This window comes from Pan troglodytes, chromosome 5 (assembly GCF_028858775.2).
Source record: "Pan troglodytes isolate AG18354 chromosome 5, NHGRI_mPanTro3-v2.0_pri, whole genome shotgun sequence".
In the NCBI taxonomy this organism is placed as follows: Eukaryota; Metazoa; Chordata; class Mammalia; order Primates; family Hominidae; genus Pan; species Pan troglodytes.
Genome location: NC_072403.2, coordinates 13303066 through 13317221, shown reverse-complemented (window position 1 = coordinate 13317221; position 14156 = coordinate 13303066). Strand labels below are relative to the sequence as shown.

At 40.8% G+C, this 14156-nt stretch overlaps 1 protein-coding gene across 1 annotated transcript in view; it reads left to right on the top strand.

The window, feature by feature from the left end:
- Positions 1 to 14156, top strand: part of CAGE1 (cancer antigen 1) — a 63043-nt gene that overhangs the window by 31586 nt on the left and 17301 nt on the right. Inside the window, exons 10-11 of the mRNA XM_054686613.2 lie at positions 2070 to 2174; positions 3088 to 3158. Of these exons, the coding sequence (XP_054542588.1) occupies positions 2070 to 2174; positions 3088 to 3158 (176 nt within the window). The remainder of the gene's footprint in view (positions 1 to 2069; positions 2175 to 3087; positions 3159 to 14156) is intronic.

The window sequence follows — 14156 nt, the reverse complement described above, 5'->3', positions numbered from 1 at the left end:
GGAAGGCAGATGGGCAGGAGGGAGGGATTGCTGAGCGGCAAGAAGAAACTTTGGTTGTGGAGGTTGATGGGCAGACTCATTATCTTGATGATGGTGATGGTTTTGGAGGCATATCTATATCTATATCTATATCTATATCTATATCTATATATCAAAACTTACCTAACCGCAGTCTGGCCAACATGGTGAAACCCCGTCTCTACTAAAACTACGAAAACTAGCCAGGTGTGGTGGCATGCACCTGTAGTCCCTGCTACTAGGGAGGCTGAGGCAGGAGAATCACTTGAACCCTGGAGGCAGAGGTTGCAGTGAGCAGAGATTGCACCACTGCACTCCAGCCTGGGTGACAAAGCGATACTCCATCTCAAAAACAAAAACAAATATAAAAACAAACAACAACAACAAAAATTTATCAAACCATACACTTTAAATATGTGTTATTAATCGTGTGTCACTTATACCCTTAAAGCAGTTAAAATTTGTACGTTAGCAGAAACTCAAACTGTTGTATTTCTTTTCATGATAATCTAAAAACCCGGCTTCTGCAGAGCAATTCCTTTATCTTTAAAATAAATATTATTCTGTAAGGAAGCTTTTGCTATTCTTTATTTAATCTGAGGGTAGCAAATTTAAAAAAAATCAATCTGCAGACTTAAAAGGGTTGTTATTTTGATCTTGAAAGCTATTAAAGAATTCAAAGTGTGCCATGAAATCTATAATGAAAAAGAGAAATTGAGAAGGAATTCCACATTGCTTCAGTCAAGTGTCATGAAGCAGAGTGGAACCCCCCTCCAGGATGTAGTGAGGAGATGGGATGAAAAGAGCCTAACATTAATAGCTGAGAAATAGGGATTCTAGCACTTTCTACTTCAAAAGTCTTTTAAATTCTCTTCACTTTTGTTCCAACTGTTAAATTGAGGTAATAACAACTAGATTAAGTACCTTAAATAATATATGTTGTTAGAGAAGTGGGACCACTGATTTGATATTGTCCTCATTAATTTATTCATGTAAGAGAAAGAAAGTTGCTATTTCTGCTGCAAATTTGCTCTGTTATTGATTCCTCTAGGGTTCTTCACTACAGACATGTAAGTATATTTGAAACATTAGGCTGGGCGCGGTGGCTCACACCTGTAATCTCAGCACTTTGGGAGGCCGAGGGGGGCGGATCACCTGAGCTCAGGAGTTCAAGACCAGCCTGGCCAACATGGTGAAACCCTATCTCTACTAAAAATACAAAAATTAGCTGGGCGTGGTGGCGCACACCTGTAATCCCATCTACTCAGGAGGCTGAGGCAGGAGAATTGCTTGAACCTGGGAGGTAGAGGTTGCAGTGAGCTGAGATCGTGCCACTGTACTCCAACCTTGGCGATAGAGACTCCATCTCAAATAAATAAATAAATAATAAAACATTAGATGATTAAAAGTCATTGTTATTTCATGTTTATAGTTTTTCTTCTATAATTGCTTTGAAAATTAAGGTAACTGCTAGGGGAACTTGTGAATACCATTTCCTGATAATTAATTTTAGATGTCACATAATTTTTCATTTTTAATGGCTTTCTTGCAAATAAAAATTGGACCATAGGTCAGAAAATGAAATACATTAAGCTGAACCTTTTTAAAAACTTGCAGTCATTTATGCAAGGGAGAGTATTTCTCAAACCTGAAAATTATGCAAGGGAGAGTATTTCTCAAACCTGAAAAATCAGTGCTTTACTTCATATACAGTCAAATATGTCTACTCATTGGCTATATATGGAAAGACGATAAGGAAGATTTGGGGCTGATAAATATTTGTATGTACCAATAGGTGTTCAGTTATTTGCAATGCTGTTTTATAGTATAAAGAGGAAAGGTAAAACCCCATTATAATTTTTGTTTATCTGTTCTAAGTGCAGTCTAACCATTATCTGGTTCATAGCCTCTCATGCTTCACCTACGGTACAACTCGGTTTAGAAGAATATTGGAATAAAGTATTGCTCAGTTTTCTCATTTGTTCTTGGCATCCATATATAGCTTTCCTGGCAGGTTCCAGATTAGTATGTTTACTGATATTTCTCCATAGATCACAAAACTGGGACATCTCCTAGAGTCAAAAGAAAACCACTGCAACAGACTCATTGAAGAAAATGACAAGTATCAAAGACATTTAGGCAACTTAATAAAGAAGGTAGACATTTTTTTTTCTTTTGTATTTTGAGACAAGATCTCACTCTGTCACCCAGGCCGAAGTACAGTGCAGTGCTAACTACAGCCTCAACCCCCTGGGCTCAAGCAAGCCTCCTTGCCTCAGTCTCATGAGTAGCTGGGATTATAGGCATGTGCCACCATTCCTGGCTAATTTTTAAAAATTTTTGTAGAGACATGGTCTCACTATGTTGCATAGGCTGGTCTCAACTTCCTGGTCTCAAGCAATCCTTCTGCCTCAGCCTCCCAAAATCCTGGGATTGCAGACCTGAGACACTGTTCCCGGCCTGGTACAAACTGCCTTACAGAAATATTTGCGCCTTTTAAAAACTATGCCAAATATTAATAGAATTTTAGAGCTAAAAAGGGTCTGTGGGATGATGTAGCACATTTATATTGATCCCTTTTACTTCATAATGACATTATAAATCACCCCCATTATCCTTTTAGCTGAAAGCTATCAAAGATTGTTGTGTGTGTCTATCCATTCTGCTGTTGGCAATTTAAAATCTTAGTATTGCTACTTCACTTTCAGGATAATTCTAAATCTTGCCAACTTAGTGTTCCAGTTTACCTTATTAAAACTGTATTAACTTTAATCAAATGAACTATAATCCTTAGTTGATGCATACAGTACTTATTTGGAAGACAACTAGATTATAGTTGACTCATTACTGTTGTCCATTTTTTGGTACTTCACGTTTTCTGCATGATTAATGGGCATGTTATAATTCTTTTCTTTCATGTTCCTGATTTCAAAATGTAAGGAAGATGTTTTGCCTATTATGAAACTTTCATCAATAGTCAGATAATTAAACTTCAACTTGTAGTCATAAAAAAGAAAAAAATAAAAATTCTAGAATGAAAAATAATTGGTTTAGCTTATTTTTTTCAAGGTTACGTCATATGAAGAAATCATTGAATGTGCTGACCAAAGGCTTGCAATATCCCACTCCCAGATTGCACAGTAAGTTGAAAAAACGAATCCTTAATTTTGTGAATATTTACTAATACCTTATTCTCTGGATTCTAAATTCTTTTTTTCAGACTCCTAGAAAGAAGAAAAATGTGCAGTTTTATTAATTAAGTTCATTCTTTATTAATATAGGTAGACTGCTTAATGTCTGGACTACTTCAACAGTTAAGCAACCAGATTTTCATCTTCCTTTCTCAGAGCTCCCTTTGATTTAAAGGGGTGATGAAGGAATTACTAAGAAACATTCAGCAATTTTAGAGGACATTATCGTAGTATTTAAGTAAAATCTTGTAGTGCTTAGAAATTACTCACAAAAAGATATTGAATGCACACCAAATTAAACATATTCATACATATATCAAGAAGGAAATAAACTCATGAGAATGGGATTCAGCATGAAACACTGCAAAATTTGTGCTCCTAAACTCTGCATAGTTCTTATTTATTCATTATACTTGTTTCTAATATGCTGCTTCTTCCATCCTTCCCCCAATTTCATTTATGCTGTCCTGGCTATCACTGGAGCTTAACAAAAGGTCTAATTTTATAGAGACAGTGCCCCCAAAATATGAGCTTTCTATAAGCCTGCCTCACCCAAAATAATTAAAAGTGCATGCATTTGTATCTTAGAAAGTTTGCATTTGGTTTTCACAATTGTTTCTAAGCAGAACAAATGTCAAACAGTTTTTCCATTTTTTCAAACTAATGCAGGCAAGTTTTAAATTTGAAGAGGGGAGAGGATGTTGTATACTCAGGAAATGTAAAATTTGATTCCTCTTCAGCTTATAACCAAGGAAATTCAGCCAATGTTCAATGATCATAGGCAAATGAAATATCAAAATTAAAAAACTAATATTTAAAAATAATATCAAACTATCATTTTGCTGATATTGCTTTGCCTCAGTTATTTTTATTTTTATTTTATTTTATTTTTTGTTTTTTTCCGTAGGTTATTGGGGTACAGGTGATATTTGGTTAGATAAGTTCCTTAGTGGTGATTTGTGAGATTTTGGTGCACCCATCACCCAGTCAGTATACACTGCACCATATTTATAGTCTTTTATCCCTCGTCCCCCTTCCACACTTCCCCACAAGTCCCCAGAGTCCATTATATCATTCTTACGCCTTTGTGTCCTCATAGCTTAGCTCCCACATATCAGTGAGAACATACGATGTTTGGTTTTCCATTCCTGAGTTCCTTCACTTAGAATAATAGTCTCCAATCTCATCCAGGTCACTGCAAATGCCATTAATTCATTCCTTTTTATGGCTGAGTAGTATTCCATCGTGTGTGTGTGTGTGTGTGTGTGTGTGTGTGTGTGTGTACATATATATAATAACAGTTTCTTTATCCACTCTTTGATTGATGGGCATTTGGGTTGCTTCCATGATTTTGCAATTTTGAGTTGTGATGCTACAAACATGTGTGTTCAAGTATCTTTTTCATATAATGACTTATGTTCCTCTGGGTAGATACCCAGTATTGGGGTTGCTGGATCAAATGATAGTTCTACTTTTAGCTCTTTAAGGAATCTCCACACTGTTTTCCATAGTGGCTGTTTACATTCTAGTTTACATTCCCACCAGCAGTGTAGAAGTGTTCCCTGATCACTGCATCCATGCCAACATCTACTGTTTTTTGATTTTTTTATTATGGCCATTCTTGCAGGAGTAAGGTGGTATCGCATTGTAGTTTCGATTTGCATTTCTCTGATCATTAGTGATGTTGAGCATTTTGTCATATGTTTGTTGGCCACTTGTATATCTTCTTTTGAGAATTGTCTATTCATGTCCTTAGCCCACTTTTTGATGGGATTATTTTTTTTCTTACTGATTTGTTTGAGTTCCTTGTAGATTCTGGATATTTGTCCTTTGTCAGATGTATAGAGTGCGAAGATTTTCTCCCACTCTGTGGGTTGTCTGTTGACTCTGCTGACTATTCCTTTTGCCATGCAAAAGCTCTTTAGTTTAAGTCTCAACTATTTATCTATGTTTTTATTGCATTTACTTTTGGGTTCTTGGTCATGAAATCCTTGCCTAAGCCAATATCTAGAAGAGTTTTTTCCAATGTTATCTTCTAGAATTTTTATAGTTTCAGCACTTAGATTTAAGTCCTTAATCCATCTTGAGTTGACTTTGGTAAAAGGTGAGAGATGAAGATCCAGTTTTATTCTCCTAGATGCAGCTAACCAGTTATCCCAGCACGATTTGTTGAAAAGGGTGTCCTTTCCCCACTTTATGTTTTTGTTTGCTTTGTCAAAGATCAGTTGGCTATTAGTATTTGCATTTATTTCTGGGTTCTCTATTCTGTTCCATTGGTCTATGTGCCTATTTTTCTACCAGAACCATGCTGTTTTGGTGACTATAGCCTTATAGTATAGTTTGAAATCAGGTAGTGTGATGCCTACAGATTTATTCTTTTTGCTTAGTCTTGCTTTGGCTATGCAGGCTCTCTTTTGGTTCCATATGAATTTTAGAATTGTTTTTTCTAATTCTGTGAAGAATGATGGTAGTGTTTTGATGGGGATTGTATTGCATTTGTAGATTGCTTTTGGCAGTATGGTCATTTTCACAATATTGATTCTACCCATCCATGAGCATGGGATGTGTTTCTATTTGTTTGTGTCATCTATGGTTTCTTTCAGCAGTGTTTTGTAGTTTTCCCTGTAGAGGTCTTTGTACTCTTTGGTTAGGTTTTTTTTTTTTTTTTTTTTGCAGCTATTGTAAAAAGGCTTGAGTTCTTGATTTGATTCTCCACTTGGTCGCTGTTGGTGTATAGAAGAGCTACTGATTTGTGTACATTTATCTTGTATCAGGAAACATTGCTGAATTTGTTTATCAGTTCTAGGAGCTTTTGGGAGGAGTCATTAGGGTTTTCAAGATAAATGATCATGTCTTCAGCCAACAGTGACAGTTTGACTTCCTCTTTGCCAATTTGGATGCCCCTTATTTATTTCTCTTGTCTGACTGCTCTGGCTAGGACTTCCAGTACTATGTTGAAGAGGAGTGGTGAGAGTGGGCATCCTTGTCTTGTTCCAGTTCTCAGAGGGAATGCTTTCAACTTTTCCCCATTCAGTATTATGTTGGCTGTGGGTTTGTCATAGATGGCTTTTATTACATTGAGGTATGTCCCTTGTATGCCAGTTTTGCTGAGAATTGTAATCATAAAGGGATGCTAGATTTTGTCAAATGCTTTTTCTGAATCTATTGAGAAGATCATATGATTTTTGTTTTAAATCCTTTTATGTAGTGTATCACATTTATTGACTTGCATATGTTAAACCACCCCTGAATCCCTGGTGTGAAACCCAGTTGATCATAGTGGATTATCTTTTTGATATGTTGTTGGACTCAGTTAGCTAGTATTTTGTTAAGGAGTTTAGCGTCTGTGTTCATCAGGGATATCAGTCTGTAGGTTTTTTTTTTTTCTATTCCAAAATGCTGTGATCTTATTTTATTTTATTTTTATTATACTTTAAGTTTTAGGGTAGTTTTCTTTTTTGATTTGTGTTCTTTCCTGGTTTTGGTATTAGGGTGATGCTGGCTTCATAGAATGAATTATGGAGGGTTTTCTCTTTCTCTACCTTGTGGAATAGTGTCAAAAGGATTGCTACCAATTCTTCTTTGAATGTCTGGTAGAATTCTGCTGTGAATCCATCTGGTCCTGGACTTTTTTTGTTGGTAATTGTTTAATTACCATTTCAGTCTTGCTACTTGTTATTGGTCTGTTCAGGGTATCTAATTCTTCCTGATTTAAGCTAGGAAGGTTGTATTTTTCCAGGAATTTATCCATCTCTTGTAGGTTTTCTAGTTTATGTGTGTAAAGATGTTCATAGCAGCATTGACTGATCTTCTGTATTTCAGTGGTGTCAGTTGTAATATCTATTTCATTTCTTAATGAGGTTATTTAGATTTTCTCTCCTTTTCTTGGTTAGTCTTCAATTATATTTATCAATGATCTATCAATTTATCTAATAAATAAATGATCTATCAATTTTATTTATCTTTTCAAAGAACCAGGTTTTTGTTTCATTTATCTTTGTATTGTATTTTTTGTTTCAATTTAATTTAGTTCTGCTCTGATATTGGTTATTTCCTTTCTTCTGCTGGGTTTGAGTTTGGTTTGTTCTTGTTTCTCTACTTCCTTGAGGTGTAACCTTAGACTGTCAGTTGGTGCTCGTTCCGTCTTTTTGATGTAGTTGTTTAGGGCTATAAACTTTCCTCTTATTGCCGCCTTTGCTATATTCCAGAGGTTTTGATAGGTTCTGTCATTATTGTAGTTGAGTTCAAAGGATTTTTAAATTTCCTTCTTGATTTCATTTTTGACCCAATGCTCATTCAGGAGCAGGTTATTTAATTTCCATGTATTTGCTTGGTTTTGAAGGTTCCTTTTGGAGTTGATTTCCAGTTTTATTCCACTGTGGTCTGAGAGAGTGCTTGATATAATTTCAGTTTTCTTAAATTTATTGAGGCTCGTTTTATGGCCTATGATATGGTCTATTTTGGAGAAAATTCCATGTGTTGTTGAATAGAATGTGTATTCTGCAGTTCTCGGATGAAATGTTCTGTATATATCTGTTAAGTCCATTTGTTCCAAGGTATAGTTTAACTCCATTGTTTCTTTGTTGACTTTCTGTCCTGATGACCTGTCTAGTGCTGTCAGTGGAGTATTGAAGCCAGCCCCCCAGTATTATTGTGTTACCATCTATCTCATTTCTTAGGTCTATTAGTAATTGTTTTATAAATTTGGGAGCTCCAGTGTTAGGTGCATATATGTTTAGGATTGTGATATTTTCCTGTTGGACGAGGCTTTTTACCATATAATGTCCCTCTTTGTCTCTTTTAACTGCTGTTGCTTTAAAGTTTGTTTTGTCTGATATAAGAATAGCTACCCCTGCTCGCTTTTGGTGTCCATTTGCATGAAATGCCTTTTTCCACCCCTGAAATGCCTTTTTCCACCCCTTTAAGTTTATGTGAGTCCTTATGTGTTAGGTAAGTCTCCTGAAGGCAGCAGATAGTTCGTTGGTGAGTTCTTTTTTTCTTTCTTTCTTTCTTTTTTTTTTTTTGAGACAAGTGTTTCACTCTTGTCACCCAGGCTGGAGTGCAACAGTGAGATCTTGGCCCACTGCAACCTTGGCCCCTGGGCTCAAGCGATTCTCCTGCCTCAGCCTCCTGAGTAGCTGGGATTACAGGTGTGCACCACCACACCTGGCTAATTTTGTATTTTTAGTAAAGTTGGGGTTTCACCATGTTGGCCAGGCTGGTCTCAAACTCCTGACCTTAGGTGGTCCACCCGCCTTGGCCTCCAAAAGTGCTGGGATTACAGGCGTGAGCCACTGCACCTGGCCAGTGAGTTCTTATCCATTCTGCAGTTCTGTATCTTTTAAGTGGGGCATTTAGGCCATTTATATTCAATGTTAGTATTAAGATGTGAGGTACCATTGCTTTCATCATGCTATTTGTTGCCTGTGTACCTTGGTTTTTTTGTTTTTGTTTTTTAAATTGTATTTTTGTTTTATAGGTCCTGTGTGATTTATGCTTTAGAGAAGTTCTGTTTTGATGTGTTTCCAGGATTTGTTTCAAGATTTAGAGCTCCTTTTAGCAGTTCTTGTAGTGGTGGCTTGGTAGTGGGGAATTCTCTCAGCATTTGTTTGTCTGAAAAAGACTGTATCTTTCCTTCGTATATAATGCTTAGTTTGGCTACATACAAAATTCCTAGCTGATAATTGTTTTGGTTGAGGAGGCTGAAGATAGGGCCCCAATCCCTTCTAGCTTATAGGGTTTCTGCTGAGAAATCTGCTATTAATCTGATAGGTTTCCTTTATAGGTTACCTGGTGCTTCTGTCTCACAGCTCTTAAGATTCTTTCTCTCATCTTAACTTTAGATAACCTGATGACAATGTACCTAGGCGATGATCTTTTTGCGATGAATTTCCCAGGTGTTTTTTGTGCTTCTTGTATTTGGATGTTGAGGTCTCTTCCAAGGCCAGGGAAGTTTTCCTCGATTATTCCCCAAATATGTTTTCCATACTTTTAGATTTCTCTTCTTCCTCAGGAACACCGATTATTCTCAGGTTTGGTCATTTAACATATCCCAGACTTCTTGGAGGCTTTGTTCATATTTTCTTTTTCTTTTTTCTTTGTCTTTGTTGGATTGGGTTAATTCAAAGACCTTGTCTTCTAGCTCTGAATTTCTTTCTTCTACTTGTTCAATTCTATTGCTGAGACTTTCCAGAGCATTTTGCATTTCTATAAGTGTGTCCAATGTTTCCTGAAGTTTTTAGTTTTTTCTTTATGCTATTTCCTTGAATATTTCTCCCTTCACTTCTTTTATCATTTTTTGGATTTCCTTGAATTGGACTTCACCTTTCTCTGGTGCCTCCCTGATTAGCTTAATAACTAACCTCCTGAATTCTTTTTCAGGTAAATCAGGGATTTCCTCTTGGTTTGGATCCATAGCTGGTGAGCTAGTGTGATTTTGGGGGATGTTAAAGAGCCTTGTTTTGTCATATTACCAGAGTTGGTTTTCTGGTTCCTTTTCATTTGGGTAGGCTTTGTCAGAGGGAAGGTCCAAGGCTGTTGTTTAGATTCTTTTGTCCCATGGGGTGTTCCCTTGATGGGGTGCTCTTCCTCTTTTCCTGGGGATGTGGCTTCCTATGGGCCGAGCTGCAGTGATTGTTACCTTTCTTTGGGGTCTAGCCACCCAGCAAGTCTACCTGGCACCAGGCTGGTACTGGGAGTTGTCTGCACAGAGTCCTGTGATGTGAACTGTCTATGGATATCAGCTGTGGATATCAGCACCTGTTCCCGTGGACGTGGCAGGGGGGTGAAATGGACTCTGTGAGGGTTCTTAACTTGGGTGGTTTAATGTTTTATTTTTGTACTGGTTGGCCTCCTGCGGGGAGGTGGCACTTTCCAGAGAGCATCAGCTGTGTAGTATGGAGAGAAAAGGAACCGGTGGTGAGCAGGGCCCTAGAACTCCCAAGCATATACGCCCTTTGTCTTCAGCTACCAAGGGTGGATAGGGAAGGCCCATCAGGTAGGGGCAGGGCTTGGTGTGTCTGAGCTCAGACTGTCCTTGGGCAGGTCTTGCTGCAGCTGCTGTGGGGGATGGGGTTGAGATTCCTAGGTCACTGGAGTTGTGTACCTAGGAGGATTATGGCTGCCTCTGCTGAGTCATGCAGGTTGTTCGGGAAGTGGGGGAAAGCCTGCAGTCACAAGCCTCACCCAACTCCCACACAATCCAAAGGGCCTGTCTCACTCTCACCATGCCACCTTTTACAGTCTGTTTCCAGGCAGTGGGTGAGCAGGGCTTGAGAACTTGCCCCAGGCTACCTGCCTCCCAGCTGTGAAAGAACAGGGCTTTGGTTATTTTCCCTCCTGTGGAGTCTGCAAACCAGATAGATTTCCCACCCTCCCCCATGTTCTGGCCAGGAGGCTTCTTGCTCAATTCAAATTGTTACAAAGTTCCCCCACCGCCCCCCCCAAGCCCCCCCCACCCCCGCTTTGGATCCCTGTGGGGCCAGGCAGGAAGGGCCTGCTTGGGGACCCAGCGAGCTCCCAGGGCCTTTCCCGCTGCTTCCTCTACCCCTGTATTTCGCTTGGCTCTCTAAATTGACTCAGCTCCAGGTAAGGTCGGAAACTTCTCGCAAACTAGACCTTCATTTTCTTCAGTTGGGGTGTGTGTTTGGGAGCAGAGGGTCTCCCTTTCCCACTTCTGCAGTTTGGGCCCTCACAGTATTTGGGGTGTCTCCCAGCTCCTGCAGGAGCAGTCCGCTTCCTTCAGAGGGTCTGTGGGTCCTCTCAGGATTCCTGATTTGTTCTTGCAGTCATTCTGGAGCTAAAATTCATGACGCGAGCCTCCACACACTGCTCTGTCCATCCTAGTCAGAACTGCAATCTAGTCCTGCCTCCCGTCCACCATGATGATTGCCCCAGTTATTTTTAAATTAAAAAATGTAAATATTTTGCAGGGCTTGGGTGAAAAAAAATTTTTTCCTAATGTATATTTCAGTTGAGTGGTTGATCCAATTTGTGTTGAAGAAGAGACCATAGGTCAGAATCTGAATTTAGGCTTTATCATAAGCATTGTCAACTGTGGCTGCTTATTAGAATCTTCTTTCTTTCTTCTTTTTTTTGAGATAGAGTCTTGCTCTGTTGCCCAGGCTGGAGTGCAGTGGCACAATCTCGGCTGGAGTCAGTAGCACAGTGTCTGCCTCCCAGGCTCAAGCAATTCTTCTGCCTCAGCCTCCTGAGCAGCTGGGACCACAGGTGTGCGCTACCACACCTGGCTATTTTTTTTTCTTTTTTCAGTAGAGACAGGGTTTTGCCGTGTTGGCCACGCTGGTCTCTAACTCTTGGCCTCAAGTGATCCATTCACCTCAGCCTCCCAAAGTGCTGGGATTACAGGTGTGAACCACCGTGCCCGGCTTTTTTGTTTTTTTGAGACAGGGTCTGGCTCTGTCGCCCAGGCCGGAGTGCAGTGGCGCAGTCTTGGCTCACTGCAATCTCCATCTCCTGAGCTCAAATGATCCTCCCACCTCAGCCTCCCAAGTAGCTGGGACTACAGGTATGCACCACCATGCGTGACTTTTATTTATTTTAGAAACAGGGTCTCGCTGTGTTGCCCAGGCTGGTCTTGAACTCCTGGACTCAATCAGTCCTACCACCTTGGCATCCCAAAGTGCTGGGATTACAGGCATGAGTCACTGCACCCACCCTGATTTACTTTTAAAAAAATCAAATCTAGTCTGTTATATCCATGAAGAACAACAGTATTTTTAATTATAGTGAATTAGCTTTACTCTCATTAAAAGGTATACACTGCTTCAAAAATTATCAGGCTGTTTTGCCTACGGAGTAGTCATTCTTTTATTCCTTTATTTCTTGATAAACTTGCTCACTTTATAGGTTCACCTAAAATTTTAAAAAAAATATCAAATACACACATCATCAGAACAATATTCTTTTAAATTGGTGCTAGTCTATTGATTCTGCTAAAATTTAATAGAGTTTGAGGTATTGTTCTTCAAATGCATTCATAGGCTATACTGTAATTTTTCTTTTTTTGAGATGGACTCTCGTTCTGTCACCCAGGCTGGAGTGCAGTGGTACAGTATCGGCTCACTGCAAGCTTCTCCTCCCGGGTTCACACCATTCTCCTGCCTCAGCCTCCCAAGTAGCTGGGACTACAAGGGCCTGCCACGACGCCCGGCTAATTTTTTTTGTATTTTTAGTAGAGACGGGGTTTGTTAGCCAGGATGGTCTCAATTTCCTGATCTCATGATCCGCCCGCCTCGGCCTCCCAAAGTGCTGGGATTACAAGCATGAGCCACTGCGCCGGGCCTGTAATTTTTCCGTTCACAGGCCTTAGACGTTAGAAACAGCTGGTTACTATTGAAACTATTAGTGACACTTTTTCTAATAAGGCTAAAAGAAAACTACTTGGTGATAGCCCACTCTGTATATGCAGCCGGAGTGATCTTGCTGAAATATAAATGTGAGTATGCCATTTTGTGTCTGGACTTGGTGGGCTACTTGGTCTCACTTAAAGAATGAAGCCACAGACTCCTGCAGTGAGGGTTACAGCTCTTAAGATGGCACATCTGGCGTTTGTTCCTTCTGATGTTGCGATGTGTTCAGAGTTTCTTTCATCCTGCTGGGTTATAGTGGTCTCGCTGACTCAAGAAATAAAACTGCAAACCTTTAACAGTCAGTGCTGCAACTCTTAAGGTAGCGTGTCTGGAGTTGTTTCTTTTTCCTGGTAGGCTAATGGCTTATACTGATTTCAAGAGTGAAAGTACAAACCTTCAGAAGGAGTGTTATAGCTCCTAAAAGCAATATGGACCTAAAAAGCAAACAGCAACAAGAGTTAAGATTTACTACCACGCAAAAGAACAAAGCTTTCAACACCAGCCGTTTGCCGCTGCTGGCTTGGGCAGCCTGGTTTTATTCTCTTATCTGGCCCCACCCACATCCTGCTGATTGGTAGAGCCGAGTGGCCTGTTTTGACAGGGCGCTGATTGGTGCGTTTACAATCCCTGAGCTAGGCGCAAAGGTTCTGCACGTCCCCATCAGATTAGCTAGATACAGAGTGTGGACACAAAGGTTCTCCAAGGCCCCACCAGAATAGCTAGATACAGAGTGTTGATTGGTGCATTCACAAACCCTGAGCTACACACAGGGTGCTGATTGGTGTGTTTACAAACCTTGAGCTAGATACAGAGTGCCAATTGGTGTGTTTACAATCCCTGAGCTAGACATAAAAGTTCTCTAAGGCCCCACCAGAGTAGCTAGATACAGAGTGTCGACTGGTGTATTCACAAACCCTGAGCTAGACACAGGGTGCTGATTGGTGTGTTTACAAACCTTGAGCTAGATACAGAGTGCTGATTGGTGTATTTACAATCCCTGAGCTAGACATAAAGGTTCTCCACCTTCCCACCAGACTCAGAAGCTCAGCTGGCTTCACCCAGTGGATCCAGCACCGGGTCTGCAGGTGGAGCTGCCTTCCAGTCTCGGGCCGTAGGCCCGCACTCCTCAGCCCTTGGGTGGTGGATAGGACTGGGTGCTGTAGAGCAGGGGGCGGCGCTCATCCGGGAGGCTGGGCCGCACAGGAGCTCATGGAGGGGTTGGGAGGCTCAGGCATGGCGGGCTGCAGGTCCCGAATCCTGCCTCGCGGGAAGGCAGCTAAGGCACGGTGAGAAATCGAGCGCAGCGCCGGTAGGCTGGCACTGCTGGGGGACCCAGTACACCCTCTGCAGCCGCTGGCCCGGGTGCTAAGCCCCTCATTGCCCGGGCTGGCAGGGCTGGCTGGCTGCTCCGAGTGCGGGCCCGCCAAGCCCACGCCTACCCGGAACTCCAGCTGGCCCGCAAGCGCCACGCCCAGCCCCGGTTCCCGCTGGCGCCTCTCTCTCTACACCTCCCTGCAAGCTGAGGGAGCCGGCTCTGGCCTTGGCCAGCCCAGAAAGGGGCTCTCACAGTGCAGCG